This window comes from Bufo gargarizans, chromosome 10 (genome assembly GCF_014858855.1).
Source record: "Bufo gargarizans isolate SCDJY-AF-19 chromosome 10, ASM1485885v1, whole genome shotgun sequence".
Classification (NCBI taxonomy): domain Eukaryota; kingdom Metazoa; phylum Chordata; class Amphibia; order Anura; family Bufonidae; genus Bufo; species Bufo gargarizans.
In genome coordinates this window covers 123,284,843-123,304,434 of record NC_058089.1, presented here as the reverse complement: position 1 = coordinate 123,304,434, position 19,592 = coordinate 123,284,843, and the positions used below count along the sequence as shown (strand labels likewise).

The 19,592-nt window shown below is 56.0% G+C and overlaps 2 protein-coding genes across 2 annotated transcripts; one reads left to right on the top strand and one right to left on the bottom strand.

The window, feature by feature from the left end:
* Window positions 1-598: 598 nt before the first annotated feature.
* On the bottom strand, window positions 599-10,317 carry LOC122921005 (ubiquinone biosynthesis protein COQ9, mitochondrial-like). The gene is made up of 9 exons (XM_044270871.1): window positions 10,160-10,317; window positions 4,292-4,433; window positions 4,081-4,216; window positions 3,865-4,007; window positions 1,999-2,083; window positions 1,181-1,285; window positions 937-1,092; window positions 807-860; window positions 599-718 (listed from the first exon to the last, which is right to left on the bottom strand). The coding sequence occupies exons 1-9, from the start codon at window positions 10,236-10,238 to the stop codon at window positions 683-685; spliced, it is 936 nt and encodes a 311-aa protein (XP_044126806.1). The 5' UTR covers window positions 10,239-10,317; the 3' UTR covers window positions 599-682.
* On the top strand, window positions 10,240-19,301 carry LOC122921006 (anamorsin-like). The gene is made up of 9 exons (XM_044270872.1): window positions 10,240-10,376; window positions 14,102-14,265; window positions 16,564-16,716; window positions 17,935-18,011; window positions 18,182-18,323; window positions 18,411-18,484; window positions 18,771-18,892; window positions 18,966-19,047; window positions 19,135-19,301. The coding sequence occupies exons 2-9, from the start codon at window positions 14,103-14,105 to the stop codon at window positions 19,240-19,242; spliced, it is 921 nt and encodes a 306-aa protein (XP_044126807.1). The 5' UTR covers window positions 10,240-10,376; window position 14,102; the 3' UTR covers window positions 19,243-19,301.
* Window positions 19,302-19,592: the final 291 nt, after the last annotated feature.

The window sequence follows — 19,592 nt, the reverse complement described above, 5'->3', positions numbered from 1 at the left end:
CCTAATAGAACGGTCCTATCCTTGTCCGTAATGCGGACAGTAATAGGACATGTTCTATTTATTTGCGGAAAGGAAATGCACACGGAGTATCTTTGTTTTTGTTTTTTTGCGGACCCATTGAAATGAATAGGTCCGCAAAGGAAACGGATACGGAAAGAAAACACGTTTGTGTATATGAGGCCTAAAGATGGAGCCACATTCAGACGTTATGGCCGCTGTATCTACTGACCTGCACTCACAGCATTCTAAGGATCGAGTCAGTTACCCGTGCAGTCAGGCCACGGAACGCACCAGGAATACGGACGGCTAAATTCCATTCACACGTCCGTTGTTTCTTTCCTGATCTGTTCCGTTTTTTGCTGACCAGATCTGAACCCATTCATTTTCAATGGGTCCTGTAAAAAAATCAGACATTGTGCTGTCCGATTTTTTTCAGGACCCATTGAAAATGAATGAGTCCAGATCTGTTCAGCAAAAAACGGAACAGATCAGGAAAGAAACAACGGACGTGTGAATGGACCCTAACAGGGCCTAACTATGGAGTGCTGTAATGCCCAGTGATCACACACCGGGGGTGCACACAATCACTGGAGGCAGCTGCTGTCTACATGTCTTTAATACAGGAGTCATGTGGGAGGGGCAGCGCTGCACCGTACAGGAGTCATGTGGGAGGGGCAGAGGTTCACCGCCGCTGGTTCAGACCTGTCAGGTTCTTCAACTGGAAAAAGAGGAAAATAAATTGAGTTAAGTCTGTGCTGAGGGCCCCAGGAGCAAAAGCATGGTGGCCTCTACCTCATGGTACTCACAGTGACGGCAGCGCCCATCAGCCCCTGGATCACAGCTTCTCCTGTGGCGGTCACCTATGGCAGAGAGGAGACAATGTGTAGAGTGCAAGTATTTCCGCGGGGTGAGTGGCCGCTTCGGCCGGGGCCATACCTGCTTCACAGAGTCTCCCATAGTCATGGCCTCAGAGATGCGGTTGTCCAAGAAGTTCCAGGTGTCCTCAAAGTCTGGAGACTTGTCCTGCATCATAACCAGCTCGGTGGTGTTATAAATCCCGGCCAGCACTGCCCGGCGCGTGTACCAGCTGACCTGCGGACATGACACCGGCGGGAAACTAGTCAGGAACTGTGCCTGCTGCCCCCAAGACCAGAACAGGCCCATCATAGAGGGCACTCACGTCTGTAGATTGGTCACTGGCATAGTGCCAAATGTCATCCACCATGGCCATCAGGAGCGCCAGACTGGAGGGAAGATTGGGCGGCAGAAGGAGGATCCCCAACGCCTGGAAAAGTAACACAACTGACTGCAATCTCCTCACGCTCCACTTCTTACACCTGCTGCCATGTGTCCTTGTGTGTATAACATATATATATTATACAGGAAGTGACATCACCGCTCTCCAGATATCACTTATACAGGAGGTGACATCACTGCTCTCCAGATATCAGTTATATTATACAGGAGGTGACATCACTGCTCTCCAGATATGTGTTATATTATACAGGAGGTGACATCACCGCTCTCCAGATATCACTTATACAGGAGGTGACATCACCGCTCTCCAGATATCAGTTATATTATACAGGAGGTGACATCACCGCTCTCCAGATATGTGTTATATTATACAGGAGGTGACATCACCGCTCTCCAGATATGTGTTATATTATACAGGAGGTGACATCACCGCTCTCCAGATATGTGTTATATTATACAGGAGGAGACATCACCGCTCTCCAGATATCAGTTATATTATACAGGAGGTGACATCACCACTCTCCAGATATGGGTTATATTATACAGGAAGTGACATCACCACTCTCCAGATATCAGGTATATTATACAGGAGGTGACATCACCGCTCCCCAGATATGGGTTATATTATACAGGAAGTGACATCACCACTCTCCAGATATCAGTTATATTATACAGGAGGTGACATCACAGCTTTCCAGGTATGAGTGTGTTCTCTCCACCTGCTAGGTGCACTCAGTATACCTGGGGCCAGCGCTCGATGTACGGCACAATCATCCTCAGTCTGGCCTCCAGGGCGTCTCTCAGGAACTGCGCTGTTGGTTTCCGTCTGCCACAAAATATAATAATTAATATAATGTGAATTATCATGTGACTTGTAATGTAAAGGGCTCAGGATATAATATACGTCACGTGTCCATTCTACCCTGCACATTATACGTCACCTGCCCATTCTACCCTGCACATTATACGTCACGTGTCCATTCTACCCTGCACATTATACGTCACCTGCCCATTCTACCCTGCACATTATACGTCACGTGTCCATCCTACCAATCACATTATACGTCACGTGTCCATTCTACCCTGCACATTATACGTCACGTGTCCATTCTACCCTGCACATTATACGTCACGTGTCCATTCTACCCTGCACATTATACGTAACGTGTCCATTCTACCATGCACATTATACGTCACGTGTCCATTCTACCCTGCACATTATACGCCACGTGCCCATTCTACCCTGCACATTATACGTCACGTGTCCATTCTACCCTGCACATTATACGTCACGTGTCCATCCTACCCTGCGGATTATACGTCACGTGTCCATTCTACCCTGCGGATTAGACGTCACGTGTCCATTCTACCCTGCACATTATACGTCACGTCCCATTCTACCCTGCACATTATACGTCACGTGTCCATTCTACCCTGCGGATTATACGTCACGTGTCCATTCTACCCTGCACATATACGTCACGTGGTCCATTCTACCGTGCGGATTATACGTCACGTGTCCATTCTACCCTGCACATTATACGTCACGTGTCCATTCTACCCTGCGGATTATACGTCACGTGTCCATTCTACCCTGCACATTATACGTCACGTGCCCATTCTACCCTGCACATTATACGTCACGTGTCCATTCTACCCTGCACATTATACGTCACGTGTCCATTCTACCCTGCACATTATACGTCACGTGCCCATTCTACCCTGCACATTATACGTCACGTGTCCATTCTACCGTGCGGATTATACGTTACGTGCCCATTCTACCCTGCACATTATACGTCACGTGCCCATTCTACCCTACACATTATACGTCACGTGTTCATTCTACCCTGCACATTAGACGTCACGTGTCCATTCTACCCTGCACATTATACGTCGTGTGTCCATTCTACCCTGCACATATACGTCACGTGTCCATTCTACCCTGCACATTATACGTCACGTGCCCATTCTACCCTGCACATTATACGTCACGTGTCCATTCTACCGTGCGGATTATACGTCACGTGTCCATTCTACCCTGCACATTATACGTCACGTGCCCATTCTACCCTGCACATTAGACGTCACGTGTCCATTCTACCCTGCACATTATACGTCGTGTGTCCATTCTACCCTGCACATTATACGTCACGTGTCCATTCTACCCTGCACATTATACGTCACGTGTCCATTCTACCCTGCACATTATACGTCACGTGTCCATTCTACCGTGCGGATTATACGTCACGTGTCCATTCTACCCTGCACATTATACGTCACGTGTCCATTCTACCGTGCGGATTATACGTTACGTGCCCATTCTACCCTGCACATTATACGTCACGTGTCCATTCTACCCTGCACATTATACGTCACGTGTCCATTCTACCCTGCACATTATACGTCACGTGTCCATTCTACCCTGCACATTATACGTCACGTGCCCATTCTACCCTGCGGATTATACGTCACGTGTCCATTCTACCCTGCACATTATACGTCACGTGTCCATTCTACCCTGCGGATTATACGTCACGTGCCCATTCTACCCTGCACATTAGACGTCACGTGTCCATCCTATCCAGCAGGGGGCCCCGTACTCACTCGGCACTGCCCACTTGCACCAGTTTGTGCTCCTGCTCTAGCAGTTCCGCCAGGTTCCCATTACACAGAGACACAAAGTGCAGGACGAGCTCGCTGCCGCCGTTCTCGAACATTCCTGCTGCTGCTGAGGACAGGTCCAGGGACTGTGAAGAGAGGGGAGAGGTCACACGACTCCGACCCCAGACGTGGGACTGACCTCACTGAGCCAGGACTTACCTTTGCCCCCTCAGCGATGGCTTCAGCGCTCCAGCCGTACTCGGGCACATAGGTCAGTGCAGCGGAGAGGATGCGCTGCTGGAGCTGCTCCTCGCTCTCATAACCCTCCGACTCGTCTCCACCCTGGTCCGTGTACCTGCAGCCACAGCTGGGATCAGACTGGGGCCTCAGGGGCCACAGCTGATCCTGACAATGAGAGCCCTCACCTTACCTGGGGGGTGCAGTGCCCAGCTCCTCTGCTGTGTCCAATGGGGGGGCATCTGGAAAAGGTGGCGAGGGCTTCTGATCTCCAGATCTCACAGCGGAGGTCACCCACAAGGTCCGAGTGGAGCACCAGGCTGGCCGTGTCAGAGCTGGAAAGAGAAGAGGCAGAAATGTGGGTGACCAGGTTCAGGGGTCACACCATACACTACACGGGGCAGGCGGGGAGAACGTGGGGGTCCGCACTGAAGCCCATTCGTCTCTGTGCCCACACCGTGCCAAAACAACCAGGATTCTGAGGTGATAGGGGATGTTCTGGAGGGTTGGAGAGCAGGGTGGCTGGACACTTGGGGGCATATACTGGGGGTGGCTGGAGACTTGGGGGCATATACTGGGGGTGGCTGGAGACTTGGGGCATATACTGGGGGTGACTGGACACTTGGGGGCATATACTGGGAGGTGACTGGACACTTGGGGGCATATACTGGGAGGTGACTGGACACTTGGGGGCATATACTGGGAGGTGACTGGACACTTGGGGGCATATACTGGGAGGTGACTGGACACTTGGGGGCATATACTGGGGTGTGACTGGACACTTGAGGACATATACTGGGAGGTGACTGGACACTTGGGGGCATATACTGGGAGGTGACTGGACACTTGGGGGCATATACTGGGAGGTGACTGGACACTTGGGGGCATATACTGGGAGGTGACTGGACACTTGGGGGCATATACTGGGAGGTGACTGGACACTTGGGGGCATATACTGGGAGGTGACTGGACACTTGGGGGCATATACTAGGGGTGACTGGAGACTTGGGGGCATATACTGGGAGTGACTGGAGACTTGGGAGCATATACTGGGGGTGGCTGGAGACTTGGGAGCATATACTGGGGGTGGCTGGAGACTTGGGGGCATATACTGGGGGTGGCTGGAGACTTGAGGACATATACTGGGGGTGAGTGGACACTTGAGGACATATACTGGGGGTTGGCTGGAGACTTGGGGCATATACTGGGGGTGGCTGGAGACTTGGGAGCATATACTGGGGGTGGCTGGAGACTTGGGGGCATATACTGGGGGTGACTGGAGACTTGAGGACATATACTGGGGGTGAGTGGACACTTGAGGACATATACTGGGGGTGAGTGGACACTTGAGGACATATACTGGGGGTGAGTGGACACTTGAGGACATATACAGGGGGTGACTGGACACTTGAGGACATATACTGGGGGTGACTGGACACTTGAGGACATATACTGGGAGGTGACTGGACACTTGAGGACATATACTGGGGGTGACTGGACACTTGAGGACATATACTGGGGGTGACTGGACACTTGAGGACATATACTGGGAGGTGACTGGACACTTGAGGTCATATACTGGGAGGTGACTGGACACTTGAGGACATATACTGGGAGGTGACTGGACACTTGAGGACATATACTGGGAGGTGACTGGACACTTGAGGACATATACTGGGAGGTGACTGGACACTTGAGGACATATACTGGGAGGTGACTGGACACTTGAGGACATATACTGGGAGGTGACTGGACACTTGAGGACATATACTGGGAGGTGACTGGACACTTGAGGACATATACTGGGAGGTGACTGGACACTTGAGGACATATACTGGAGGGACGGACACTTGAGGACATATACTGGGAGGTGACTGGACACTTGAGGACATATACTGGGAGGTGACTGGACACTTGAGGACATATACTGGGAGGTGACTGGACACTTGAGGACATATACTGGGGGTGACTGGACACTTGAGGACATATACTGGGAGGTGACTGGACACTTGAGGACATATACTGGGAGGTGACTGGACACTTGAGGACATATACTGGGAGGTGACTGGACACTTGAGGACATATACTGGGAGGTGACTGGACACTTGAGGACATATACTGGGGGGTGACTGGACACTTGAGGACATATACTGGGAGGTGACAGGAGACTTGAGGACATATACTGGGAGGTGACTGGACACTTGAGGACATATACTGGGAGGTGACTGGACACTTGAGGACATATACTGGGAGGTGACTGGACACTTGAGGACATATACTGGGAGGTGACTGGACACTTGAGGACATATACTGGGAGGTGAACTGGACACTTGAGGACATATACTGGGAGGTGACTGGACACTTGAGGACATATACTGGGAGGTGACTGGACACTTGAGGACATATACTGGGAGGTGACTGGAGACTTGAGGACATATACTGGGAGGTGACTGGAGACTTGAGGACATATACTGGGGGTGAGTGGAGACTTGAGGACATATACTGGGAGGTGAGTGGAGACTTGAGGACATATACTGGGGTGACTGGACACTTGAGGACATATACTGGGAGGTGACTGGACACTTGAGGACATATACTGGGAGGTGACTGGACACTTGAGGACATATACTGGGAGGGTGACTGGACACTTGAGGACATATACTGGGAGGTGACTGGACACTTGAGGACATATACTGGGAGGTGACTGGACACTTGAGGACATATACTGGGAGGTGACTGGACACTTGAGGACATATACTGGGAGGTGACTGGACACTTGAGGACATATACTGGGAGGTGACTGGACACTTGAGGACATATACTGGGAGGTGACTGGACACTTGAGGACATATACTGGAGGTGACAGGACACTTGAGGACATATACTGGGAGGTGACAGGAGACTTGAGGACATATACTGGGAGGTGACTGGACACTTGAGGACATATACTGGGAGGTGACTGGACACTTGAGGACATATACTGGGAGGTGACTGGAACTTGAGGACATATACTGGGAGGTGACTGGAGACTTGAGGACATATACTGGGAGGTGACTGGAGACTTGAGGACATATACTGGGAGGTGACTGGAGACCTTGAGGACATATACTGGGAGGTGACTGGAGACTTGAGGACATATACTGGGAGGTGACTGGAGACTTGAGGACATATACTGGGGGTGACTGGAGACTTGAGGACATATACTGGGGGTGAGTGGACACTTGAGGACATATACTGGGGGTGAGTGGACACTTGAGGACATATACTGGGGGTGAGTGGACACTTGAGGACATATACTGGGGGTGAGTGGACACTTGAGGACATATACTGGGGGTGAGTGGACACTTGAGGACATATACTGGGGGTGAGTGGACACTTGAGGACATATACTGGGGGTGAGTGGACACTTGAGGACATATACTGGGGGTGAGTGGACACTTGAGGACATATACTGGGGGTGAGTGGACACTTGAGGACATATACTGGGGGTGAGTGGACACTTGAGGACATATACTGGGGGTGAGTGGACACTTGAGGACAAATACTGGGGGTGACTGGACACTTGAGGACATATACTGGGAGGTGACTGGACACTTGAGGACATATACTGGGGGTGACTGGACACTTGAGGACATATACTGGGGGTGACTGGACACTTGAGGACATATACTGGGAGGTGACTGGACACTTGAGGACATATACTGGGAGGTGACTGGACACTTGAGGACATATACTGGGAGGTGACTGGACACTTGAGGACATATACTGGGAGGTGACTGGACACTTGAGGACATATACTGGGAGGTGACTGGACACTTGAGGACATTACTGGGAGGTGACTGGACACTTGAGGACATATACTGGGAGGTGACTGGACACTTGAGGACATATACTGGGAGGTGACTGGAGACTTGAGGACATATACTGGGAGGTGACTGGAGACTTGAGGACATATACTGGGGGTGAGTGGAGACTTGAGGACATATACTGGGAGGTGAGTGGAGACTTGAGGACATATACTGGGGGTGACTGGACACTTGAGGACATATACTGGGAGGTGACTGGACACTTGAGGACATATACTGGGAGGTGACTGGACACTTGAGGACATATACTGGGAGGTGACTGGACACTTGAGGACATATACTGGGAGGTGACTGGACACTTGAGGACATATACTGGGAGGTGACTGGACACTTGAGGACATATACTGGGAGGTGTCTGGACACTTGAGGACATATACTGGGAGGTGACTGGACACTTGAGGACATATACTGGGGGTGACTGGACACTTGAGGACATATACTGGGAGGTGACAGGAGACTTGAGGACATATACTGGGAGGTGACTGGACACTTGAGGACATATACTGGGAGGGACTGGGACACTTGAGGACATATACTGGGAGGTAATTGGACACTTGAGGACATATACTGGGAGGTGACTGGACACTTGAGGACATATACTGGGAGGTGACTGGACACTTGAGGACATATACTGGGAGGTGACTGGACACTTGAGGACATATACTGGGAGGTGACTGGACACTTGAGGACATATACTGGGAGGTGACTGGACACTTGAGGACATATACGGGGAGGTGACTGGACACTTGAGGACATATACTGGGAGGTGACTGGACACTTGAGGACATATACTGGGGGTGACTGGGAGACTTGAGGACATATATCTGGGGTGACTGGACACCTGAGGGACATATACTGGGAGGTGACTGGACACCTGAGGACATATACTGGGAGGTGACTGGACACCTGAGGACATATACTGGGAGGTGACTGGACACTTGAGGACATATACTGGGAGGTGACTGGACACTTGAGGACATATACTGGGAGGTGACTGGACACTTGAGGACATATACTGGGAGGTGACTGGACACTTGAGGACATATACTGGGAGGTGACTGGACACTTGAGGACATATACTGGGAGGTGACTGGACACTTGAGGACATATACTGGGGGTGACTGGACACTTGAGGACATATACTGGGGGTGACTGGAGACTTGAGGACATATAACTGGGGGTGACTGGACACTTGAGGACATATACTGGGGGTGACTGGACACTTGAGGACATATACTGGGGGTGACTGGAGACTTGAGGACATATACTGGGGGTGACTGGAGACTTGAGGACATATACTGGGGTGACTGGACACTTGAGGACATATACTGGGGGTGACTGGACACTTGAGGACATATACTGGGGGTGACTGGACACTTGAGGACATATACTGGGGGTGACTGGACACTTGAGGACATATACTGGGGGTGACTGGACACTTGAGGACATATACTGGGAGGTGACTGGAGACTTGAGGACATATACTGCGGGTGACTGGACACTTGAGGACATATACTGGGGGTGACTGGACACTTGAGGACATATACTGGGGGTGACTGGACACTTGAGGACATATACTGGGGGTGACTGGACACTTGAGGACATATACTGGGAGGTGACTGGACACTTGAGGACATATACTGGTGAGGTGATGGACACTTGAGGACATATACTGGGGGTGACTGGACATTGAGGACATATACTGGGAGGTGACTGGAGACTTGAGGACATATACTGCGGGTGACTGGACACTTGAGGACATATATGGGGTGACTGGACTTGAGGACATATACTGGGGGTGACTGGACACTTGAGGACATATACTGGGGTGAGTGGACACTTGAGGACATATACTGGGGTGACTGGACACTTGAGGACATATACTGGGGGTGACTGGACACTTGAGGACATATACTGGGGGTGACTGGACACTTGAGGACATATACTGGGGGTGACTGGACACTTGAGGACATATACTGGGAGGTGACTGGACACTTGAGGACATATACTGGGGGTGACTGGACACTTGAGGACATATACTGGGGGTGACTGGACACTTGAGGACATATACTGGGAGGTGACTGGACACTTGAGGACATATACTGGCAGGTGACTGGAGGACACGTTTTAGCGGTTGGGGCCGTGCCCTTCACTTGACCTTGCCGCCCCGCCATCTCTCCCCGCCCCCTCCTCACCGGCCCGCCGCCGCCCGCACAGCAGGAGAAGCCTTCGCCCGCCCGCAAAGGACAGCGACCTCACCGCGGCTGCCGCCATCTCAGGTCCTGGCAGCGGGGAACCGGCGGAGACTCATCTGCCAGGCAGTGGGCGTGCCGTGCATGACGACGTCACTTCCGAGGAGAATTTGCTCATAGAACAGGAAGTGTAAAGAAAACAGCGGCAGCGGCGGCAAACGTGAGTTATACAGAGCGTGAGAGAACGGCCGTGATGTCATATGACGGGGAGGGGTGTGAGACATGGTGATGTCATAAAATGGGATGTGATGTAATAGACGTCATAGAATGTGGTGTAATTGACGGTGATGTCATATAATAGGTCATGTGATGTGGCTGCGTCCAGTACAGTGGGTCATGTGATGTGGCTGCGTCCAGTACGTCATGTGATGTGGCTGCGTCCAGTACAGTGGGTCATGTGATGTGGCTGCGTCCAGTACAGTGGATCATGTGATGTGGCTGCGTCCAGTACAGTGGGTCATGTGATGTGGCTGCGTCCAGTACGGCTGGTCATGTGATGTGGCTGCGTCCAGTACGGCTGGTCATGTGATGTGGCTGCGTCCAGTACAGTGGGTCATGTGATGTGGCTGCGTCCAGTACAGTGGGTCATGTGATGTGGCTGCGTCCAGTACGGCGGGTCATGTGATGTGGCTGCGTCCAGTACGTCATGTGATGTGGCTGCGTCCAGTACAGTGGGTCATGTGATGTGGCTGCGTCCAGCACGGCGGGTCATGTGATGTGGCGGCGTCCAGTACAGCGGGTCATGTGATGTGGCGGCGTCCAGTACAGCGGGTCATGTGATGTGGCGGCGTCCAGTACAGCGGGTCATGTGATGTGGCGGCGTCCAGTACAGCGGGTCATGTGATGTGGCTGCGTCCAGTACAGCGGGTCATGTGATGTGGCTGCGTCCAGTACGGCTGGTCATGTGATGTGGCTGCGTCCAGTACAGTGGGTCATGTGATGTGGCTGCGTCCAGTACAGTGGGTCATGTGATGTGGCTGCGTCCAGTACGGCGGGTCATGTGATGTGGCTGCGTCCAGTACGTCATGTGATGTGGCTGCGTCCAGTACAGTGGGTCATGTGATGTGGCTGCGTCCAGCACGGCGGGTCATGTGATGTGGCGGCGTCCAGTACGGCGGGTCATGTGATGTGGCGGCGTCCAGTACAGCGGGTCATGTGATGTGGCGGCGTCCAGTACAGCGGGTCATGTGATGTGGCTGCGTCCAGTACAGCGGGTCATGTGATGTGGCTGCGTCCAGTACAGCGGGTCATGTGATGTGGCTGCGTCCAGTACAGCGGGTCATGTGATGTGGCGGCGTCCAGTCACGGCGGGTCGTGTGATGTGGCGGCGTCCAGTCACGGCGGGTCGTGTGATGTGGCGGCGTCCAGTCACGGCGGGTCGTGTGATGTGGCGGCGTCCAGTCACGGCGGGTCGTGTGATGTGGCGGCGTCCAGTCACGGCGGGTCGTGTGATGTGGCGGCGTCCAGTCACGGCGGGTCGTGTGATGTGGCGGCGTCCAGTCACGGCGGGTCGTGTGATGTGGCGGCGTCCAGTCACGGCGGGTCGTGTGATGTGGCGGCGTCCAGTCACGGCGGGTCGTGTGATGTGGCGGCGTCCAGTCACGGCGGGTCGTGTGATGTGGCGGCGTCCAGTCACGGCGGGTCGTGTGATGTGGCGGCGTCCAGTCACGGCGGATGTGGCGGCGTCCAGTCACGGCGGGTCGTGTGATGTGGCGGCGTCCAGTCACGGCGGGTCGTGTGATGTGGCGGCGTCCAGTCACGGCGGGTCGTGTGATGTGGCGGCGTCCAGTCACGGCGGGTCGTGTGATGTGGCGGCGTCCAGTCACGGCGGGTCGTGTGATGTGGCGGCGTCCAGTCACGGCGGGTCGTGTGATGTGGCGGCGTCCAGTCACGGCGGGTCGTGTGATGTGGCGGCGTCCAGTCACGGCGGGTCGTGTGATGTGGCGGCGTCCAGTCACGGCGGGTCGTGTGATGTGGCGGCGTCCAGTCACGGCGGGTCGTGTGATGTGGCGGCGTCCAGTCACGGCGGGTCGTGTGATGTGGCGGCGTCCAGTCACGGCGGGTCGTGTGATGTGGCGGCGTCCAGTCACGGCGGGTCGTGTGATGTGGCGGCGTCCAGTCACGGCGGGTCGTGTGATGTGGCGGCGTCCAGTCACGGCGGGTCGTGTGATGTGGCGGCGTCCAGTCACGGCGGGTCGTGTGATGTGGCGCGTCCAGTCACGGCGGGTCGTGTGATGTGGCGGCGTCCAGTCACGGCGGGTCGTGTGATGTGGCGGCGTCCAGTCACGGCGGGTCGTGTGATGTGGCGGCGTCCAGTCACGGCGGGTCGTGTGATGTGGCGGCGTCCAGTCACGGCGGGTCGTGTGATGTGGCGGCGTCCAGTCACGGCGGGTCGTGTGATGTGGCGGCGTCCAGTCACGGCGGGTCGTGTGATGTGGCGGCGTCCAGTCACGGCGGGTCGTGTGATGTGGCGGCGTCCAGTCACGGCGGGTCTGGTGATGTGGCGGCGTCCAGTCCACGGCGGGTCGTGTGATGTGGCGGCGTCCAGTCACCGGCGGGTCGTGTGATGTGGCGGCGTCCAGTCACGGCGGGTCGTGTGATGTGGCGGCGTCCAGTCACGGCGGGTCGTGTGATGTGGCGGCGTCCAGTCACGGCGGGTCGTGTGATGTGGCGGCGTCCAGTCACGGCGGGTCGTGTGATGTGGCGGCGTCCAGTCACGGCGGGTCGTGTGATGTGGCGGCGTCCAGTCACGGCGGGTCGTGTGATGTGGCGGCGTCCAGTCACGGCGGGTCGTGTGATGTGGCGGCGTCCAGTCACGGCGGGTCGTGTGATTGTGGCGGCGTCCAGTCACGGCGGGTCGTGTGATGTGGCGGCGTCCAGTCACGGCGGGTCGTGTGATGTGGCGGCGTCCAGTCACGGCGGGTCGTGTGATGTGGCGGCGTCCAGTCACGGCGGGTCGTGTGATGTGGCGGCGTCCAGTCACGGCGGGTCGTGTGATGTGGCGGCGTCCAGTCACGGCGGGTCGTGTGATGTGGCGGCGTCCAGTCACGGCGGGTCGTGTGATGTGGCGGCGTCCAGTCACGGCGGGTCGTGTTATGTGTATAGGGGGATGTACCGTGCGATACGCGGCGTAATACGACATAACCGGATTAGGCTGGGGGGGGGTCTGAGGACGCACTGTATACGGGAGGGGGGGGGGGTCTGAGGGCGCACTGTATACGGGGGGGGTCTGAGGACGCACTGTATACGGGAGGGGGGGTCTGAGGACGCACTGTATACGGGGGTCTGAGGACGCACTGTATACGGGGGGGGGTCTGAGGACGCACTGTATACGGGGGGGGTCTGAGGACGCACTGTATACGGGGGGGGGTCTGAGGACGCACTGTATACGGGGGGGGTCTGAGGGCGCACTGTATACAGGGGGGTGAGGAGCACTGTATACAGGGGGGGGGTCTGAGGAGCACTGTATACGGGAGGGGGGGGTCTGAAGCACTGTTACGGGAGGGGGGGTCGGAGGACGCACTGTATACGGGAGGGGGTCTGAGGACGCAGTGTATACGGGAGGGGGGGGTCTGAGGACGCACTGTATACGGGAGGGGGGGTCTGAGGACGCACTGTATACGGGAGGGGGGGTCTGAGGACGCACTGTATAGGGAGGGGGGGTCTGAGGACGCACTGTATACGGGAGGGGGGGGTCTGAGGACGCACTGTATACGGGAGGGGGGGTCTGAGGACGCACTGTATACGGGAGGGGGGGTCTGAGGACGCACTGTATACGGGAGGGGGGTCTGAGGGCGCACTGTATACGGGGGGGGTCTGAGGACGCACTGTATACGGGAGGGGGGTCTGAGGGCGCACTCTGATGTTTTCGTCTTCTCTTTGCAGGATGGCCGCTCTGAAGGACCGCCTGTCACGCTCTCAGTCCGTGCTCGTCACGTGGGATGTCAGCTGCGTTCAGGACGCTCTGCAGGGGTTTGTGTCTGACGTGCAGGCGTTGGTGGCCCCTGGGGGGCGGGTCAGCGTGGAGAACGTGGAGCGGTTGATCTCATGTGAGTGGATCAGCTGGCTCTCTTGGGGGCGGGGTCACAAGGTTGGGGGTGGCGATTAAATTAATAGTCACATTCAAATTGGGGAAAACCCTCCAGAAAATGTCGTCTTAAAGAGGACCTTTCACCTGGAAAAACAATGTGAACTGAGTATGCTGACCTGTAGAGCGGTGCCCGGGGATCTCGCTGCACTTACTATTATCCCCGGGCGCCGCTCCGTTCTCCCGTTATGTCCTCCGGTATCTTCGCTCTCTAAGTTATAGTAGGCGGAGTCTGCCCTTGTCCTGTGGGCGTCTCCTTCTCCCAGGCTGTGAGCTGTGCGCTGCGATTGGCCAGCGCTGCAGCCTAGGAGAAGGAGACGCCCACAGGACAAGGGCAGACTCCGCCTACTATAACTTACAGAGGGAAGATACCAGGAGAACGGAGCGGCGCCCGGGGATAATAGTAAGTGCAGTGAGATCCCCGGGCGCCGCTCTATATGGCAGCATACTTGGTTCACATTGTTTTTCCAGGTGAAAGGTCCTCTTTAAAGTAGATTTTAAGTTTGTCTGAAGTGCATATATTTGGAGCTAGCACTCAGACTGTATGAGGGACCGCAGAGCTAGCACTCCGCTACAGACTGTATGAGGGACCGCAGGGCTAGCGCTCTGCTACAGACTGTATGAGGGACCGCAGGGCTAGCACTCTGCTACAGACTGTATGAGGGACCGCAGGGCTAGCGCTCTGCTACAGACTGTATGAGGGACCGCAGGGCTAGCACTCCGCTACAGACTGTATGAGGGACCGCAGAGCTAGCACTCTGCTACAGACTGTATGAGGGACCGCAGGGCTAGCACTCTGCTACAGACTGTATGAGGGACCGCAGGGCTAGCACTCTGCTACAGACTGTATGAGGGACCGCAGAGCTAGCGCTCTGCTACAGACTGTATGAGGGACCGCAGAGCTAGCGCTCTGCTACAGACTGTATGAGGGACCGCAGGGCTAGCGCTCGGCTACAGACTGTATGAGGGACCGCAGGGCTAGCGCTCGGCTACAGACTGTATGAGGGACCGCAGGGCTAGCGCTCTGCTACAGACTGTATGAGGGACCGCAGGGCTAGCACTCCGCTACAGACTGTATGAGGGACCGCAGGGCTAGCACTCCGCTACAGACTGTATGAGGGACCGCAGGGCTAGCACTCCGCTACAGACTGTATGAGGGACCGCAGGGCTAGCACTCCGCTACAGACTGTATGAGGGGACCGCAGGGCTAGCACTCTGCTACAGACTGTATGAGGGACCGCAGGGCTAGCACTCTGCTACAGACTGTATGAGGGACCGCAGGGCTAGCACTCCGCTACAGACTGTATGAGGGACCGCAGGGCTAGCACTCCGCTACAGACTGTATGAGGGACCGCAGGGCTAGCACTCTGCTACAGACTGTATGAGGGACCGCAGGGCTAGCACTCTGCTACAGACTGTATGAGGGACCGCAGGGCTAGCACTCTGCTACAGACTGTATGAGGGACCGCAGGGCTAGCACTCTGCTACAGACTGTATGAGGGACCGCAGGGCTAGCACTCTGCTACAGACTGTATGAGGGACCGCAGGGCTAGCACTCCGCTACAGACTGTATGAGGGACCGCAGGGCTAGCACTCCGCTACAGACTGTATGAGGGACCGCAGGGCTAGCACTCTGCTACAGACTGTATGAGGGACCGCAGGGCTAGCACTCCGCTACAGACTGTATGAGGGACCGCAGGGCTAGCACTCCGCTACAGACTGTATGAGGGACCGCAGGGCTAGCACTCTGCTACAGACTGTATGAGGGACCGCAGGGCTAGCACTCTGCTACAGACTGTATGAGGGACCGCAGGGCTAGCGCTCTGCTACAGACTGTATGAGGGACCGCAGGGCTAGAGCTCCTTCCCTCTGCTGAAGATCATCCGCATCTGATTGGTGGGGGTCTGACACCCAGGACCCCCGCCGATCAGCTGTTTGAGAATGCAGCAGCGTTCCTGGAGCACCGCGGCCTTCTCGCTGTTTTCCTCAGGCCAGTGACATCACGACTAGTATGTGCGGGGATAAGCTCCATTGAAGCTGCCATAGTCGTGGCATCGCTGGGCCTGCGGTAAACAGAGAGAAGGCCACGCACGGGGGATCGGCAGGGGTCCCAGCAGAGGATAGATCATTAGTTTAAAAGAACTGCAGAACCCCTCTAAAGCCTGAGCAGAGCTCGGAGCAGAACTGTTGGGGGGTGACGTGGGGCGCGGGGTCATGAGGTTGTCACTCTTTCCTCTTTAACACATTCCCTCCTGTGCAGCCGCTCACGCTGACTCCAGATTTGACGCCGTCCTCCTCGGTCTCGTTCCTGGGAGCACGACTGTCCACAGCGCCGAAGTTTTGGAAGAAGTAGCTCGAATCCTAAAGCCTGGAGGAAATGTGCTGCTCAAGGAGCCCGTGGACCCTAAAGCCGGTGAGATGGGAGGGGTCAATTCCAATTCCTGCTACTAGTCCCGCATTGCACAGACCCCGCCTACTAACTCCCCCCCCACGCTGCACAGACCCCGCCTACTAACTCCCCCCCACGCTGCACAAACCCCGCCTACTAACTCCCCCCCCCACGCTGCACAAACCCCGCCTACTAACTCCCCCCCCACGCTGCACAGACCCCGCCTACTAACTTCCCCCCCACGCTGCACAGACCCCGCCTACTATCTCCCCCACGCTGCACAGACGCCGCCTACTATCTCCCCCCACGCTGCACAGACGCCGCCTACTATCTCCCCCCACGCTGCACAGACGCCGCCTACTATCTCCCCCCCACGCTGCACAGACGCCGCCTACTATCTCAGACTGTATGAGGGACCGCAGGGCTAGCGCTCTGCTACAGACTGTATGAGGGACCGCAGGGCTAGCACTCCGCTACAGACTGTATGAGGGACCGCAGAGCTAGCACTCTGCTACAGACTGTATGAGGGACCGCAGGGCTGCACAGACGCCGCCTACTATCTCCCCCCCACGCTGCACAGACGCCGCCTACTATCTCCCCCCCACGCTGCACAGACGCCGCCTACTATCTCCCCCCCACGCTGCACAGACGCCGCCTACTATCTCCCCCCCACGCTGCACAGACGCCGCCTACTATCTCCCCCCACGCTGCACAGACGCCGCCTACTATCTCCCCCCCACGCTGCACAGACGCCGCCTACTATCTCCCCCCCACGCTGCACAGACGCCGCCTACTATCTCCCCCCACGCTGCACAGACGCCGCCTACTATCTCCCCCCACGCTGCACAGACGCCGCCTACTATCTCCCCCCCACGCTGCACAGACGCCGCCTACTATCTCCCCCCCACGCTGCACAGACGCCGCCTACTATCTCCCCCCCACGCTGCACAGACGCCGCCTACTATCTCCCCCCCACGCTGCACAGACGCCGCCTACTATCTCCCCCCCACGCTGCACAGACGCCGCCTACTATCTCCCCCCACGCTGCACAGACGCCGCCTACTATCTCCCCCCCCACGCTGCACAGACGCCGCCTACTATCTCCCCCCCCACGCTGCACAGACGCCGCCTACTATCTCCCCCCCACGCTGCACAGACGCCGCCTACTAACTCTGCTCTTCACAGAAGTTGACTAAGCCCTGCCCTCCCATCTCTGACCATGTTGATGCCTTCCTCTGGTAGATGGCGGTGCTTTGCTCCGGTCCCTGACACAGCTCTACTCCGCACTCAAATTGTCTGGATTCACAGAAGTGACGCAGGTGGGTGCCGTACTTGTGATGCGGGCGGCTGCCATGCCTGTGTGACCCGGGTGGGGGCCTGAACAGCTCCTGGGGCTGCAGCACGTCCTGTGAGCAGTGGGTAAACCCTCGCACAGTTGTCCGATTTGAGTGTCTTAGTTACGCAGCTCTTCTCTGTGTTTCCTCGGCAGGTTCTTCAGGGGCCGGACGGCATCCAGCAGGATCAGGGGCCCTCCAGCGCCGACGTGGCTCCTGTTACATTAGCAGCTAAAAAACCAAACTATGAAGTGGGATCTTCACAGCAGCTGTCACTGTCCAGACGTCCGGTGCCCGGTACGGACTGTGGGGGTCTGAGATGCTCGGGGGAAGGGTTAAATCAGTGGGTTGGGCTTTTGACAATATGAGGACTTTGTGTTCCAGGGAAGTCCTCTGCGGATCCGGCTGCCGTGAAGCTCTGGACGCTGTCGGCCAATGACATGAATGACGAGGACGTGGTCAGTTGTTTCTCCAGCTCGGGGGCGATGAGGGGTCACCAGGGGTGGAGGGGCACAACGTGATTCTGGAAAACACTGGGTGGTAGAGCAGGAGAATGGTGGAAGCTGTAGGAGAGCGACACGTGGGGTTACCTGGACCTATCGCCAGGGGATGGGGTCACTGAGCTAGAGTTTGGGGGAGAAGCCTGAGGGCTGGGAGAGGAGGATGGTGGTCCGTGGGCTGGGGGAGGGGATCGTGTCATGTAGACTGCCGGCTGCTTTTATCTTTTTACTTCTGTCTTGTCAGGATCTCTTAGACTCAGATGAGCTCCTGGACCAAGACGACCTGAAGAAGCCGCCTCCTTCTTCTCTGCGAGCGGGCGGCTGCGGGGAAGGGAGTGAAAAGAAACGCAAAGCCTGCAAGAACTGGTGAGCGCCGCGTCCGCGGGAGTGGCGGTCCGGTCTGCAGCCGAGATCTCTCACCTTCTCCTATCTTCTGCAGCTCGTGTGGCCTCGCGGAGGAGCTGGAGGAAGAGAAGAGCCAGAGCGCTGCCCCCAAACCTGCCAGCTCAGCGTGTGGTAACGTAAGTATAGAGGGAGCGGCTGGCAGACTCCGGGGGCCCGGGCGCGCAGACACCAGGCTGTCCCCGTGACTGCTTTTTGTCTTTCAGTGCTACCTGGGAGACGCGTTTCGCTGCGCCAGCTGCCCGTATTTGGGAATGCCGGCATTTAAACCAGGAGAGAAGGTTCTGCTGAATCCGGGTCATCTGGACTCCTAGTGAGGGCCCGGGGCCCCTTGTGTTTGTAATTTAAATAAAATATATCTGTGCTGCTGTTACTGTGTCTGGTAACTGTCTCGCTGTGACTGCACACGCATGTGTAGAACTGTTTGCACACGTGTATCTGTGGAGGTTCTCGGTGTGTGTGTGTGTATATACATACACACACACACACACACACACGCCTGTGCGTGCCTCTGAGCATGCTTGTGTCTGTATGTGCGTGTCACTGTACATGCTTGTGTCTGTATGTGCGTGTCACTGTACATGCTTGTGTCTGTATGTGCGTGCCTCCGAGCATGCTTGTGTCTGTATGTGCGTGTCACTGTACATGCTTGTGTCTGTATGTG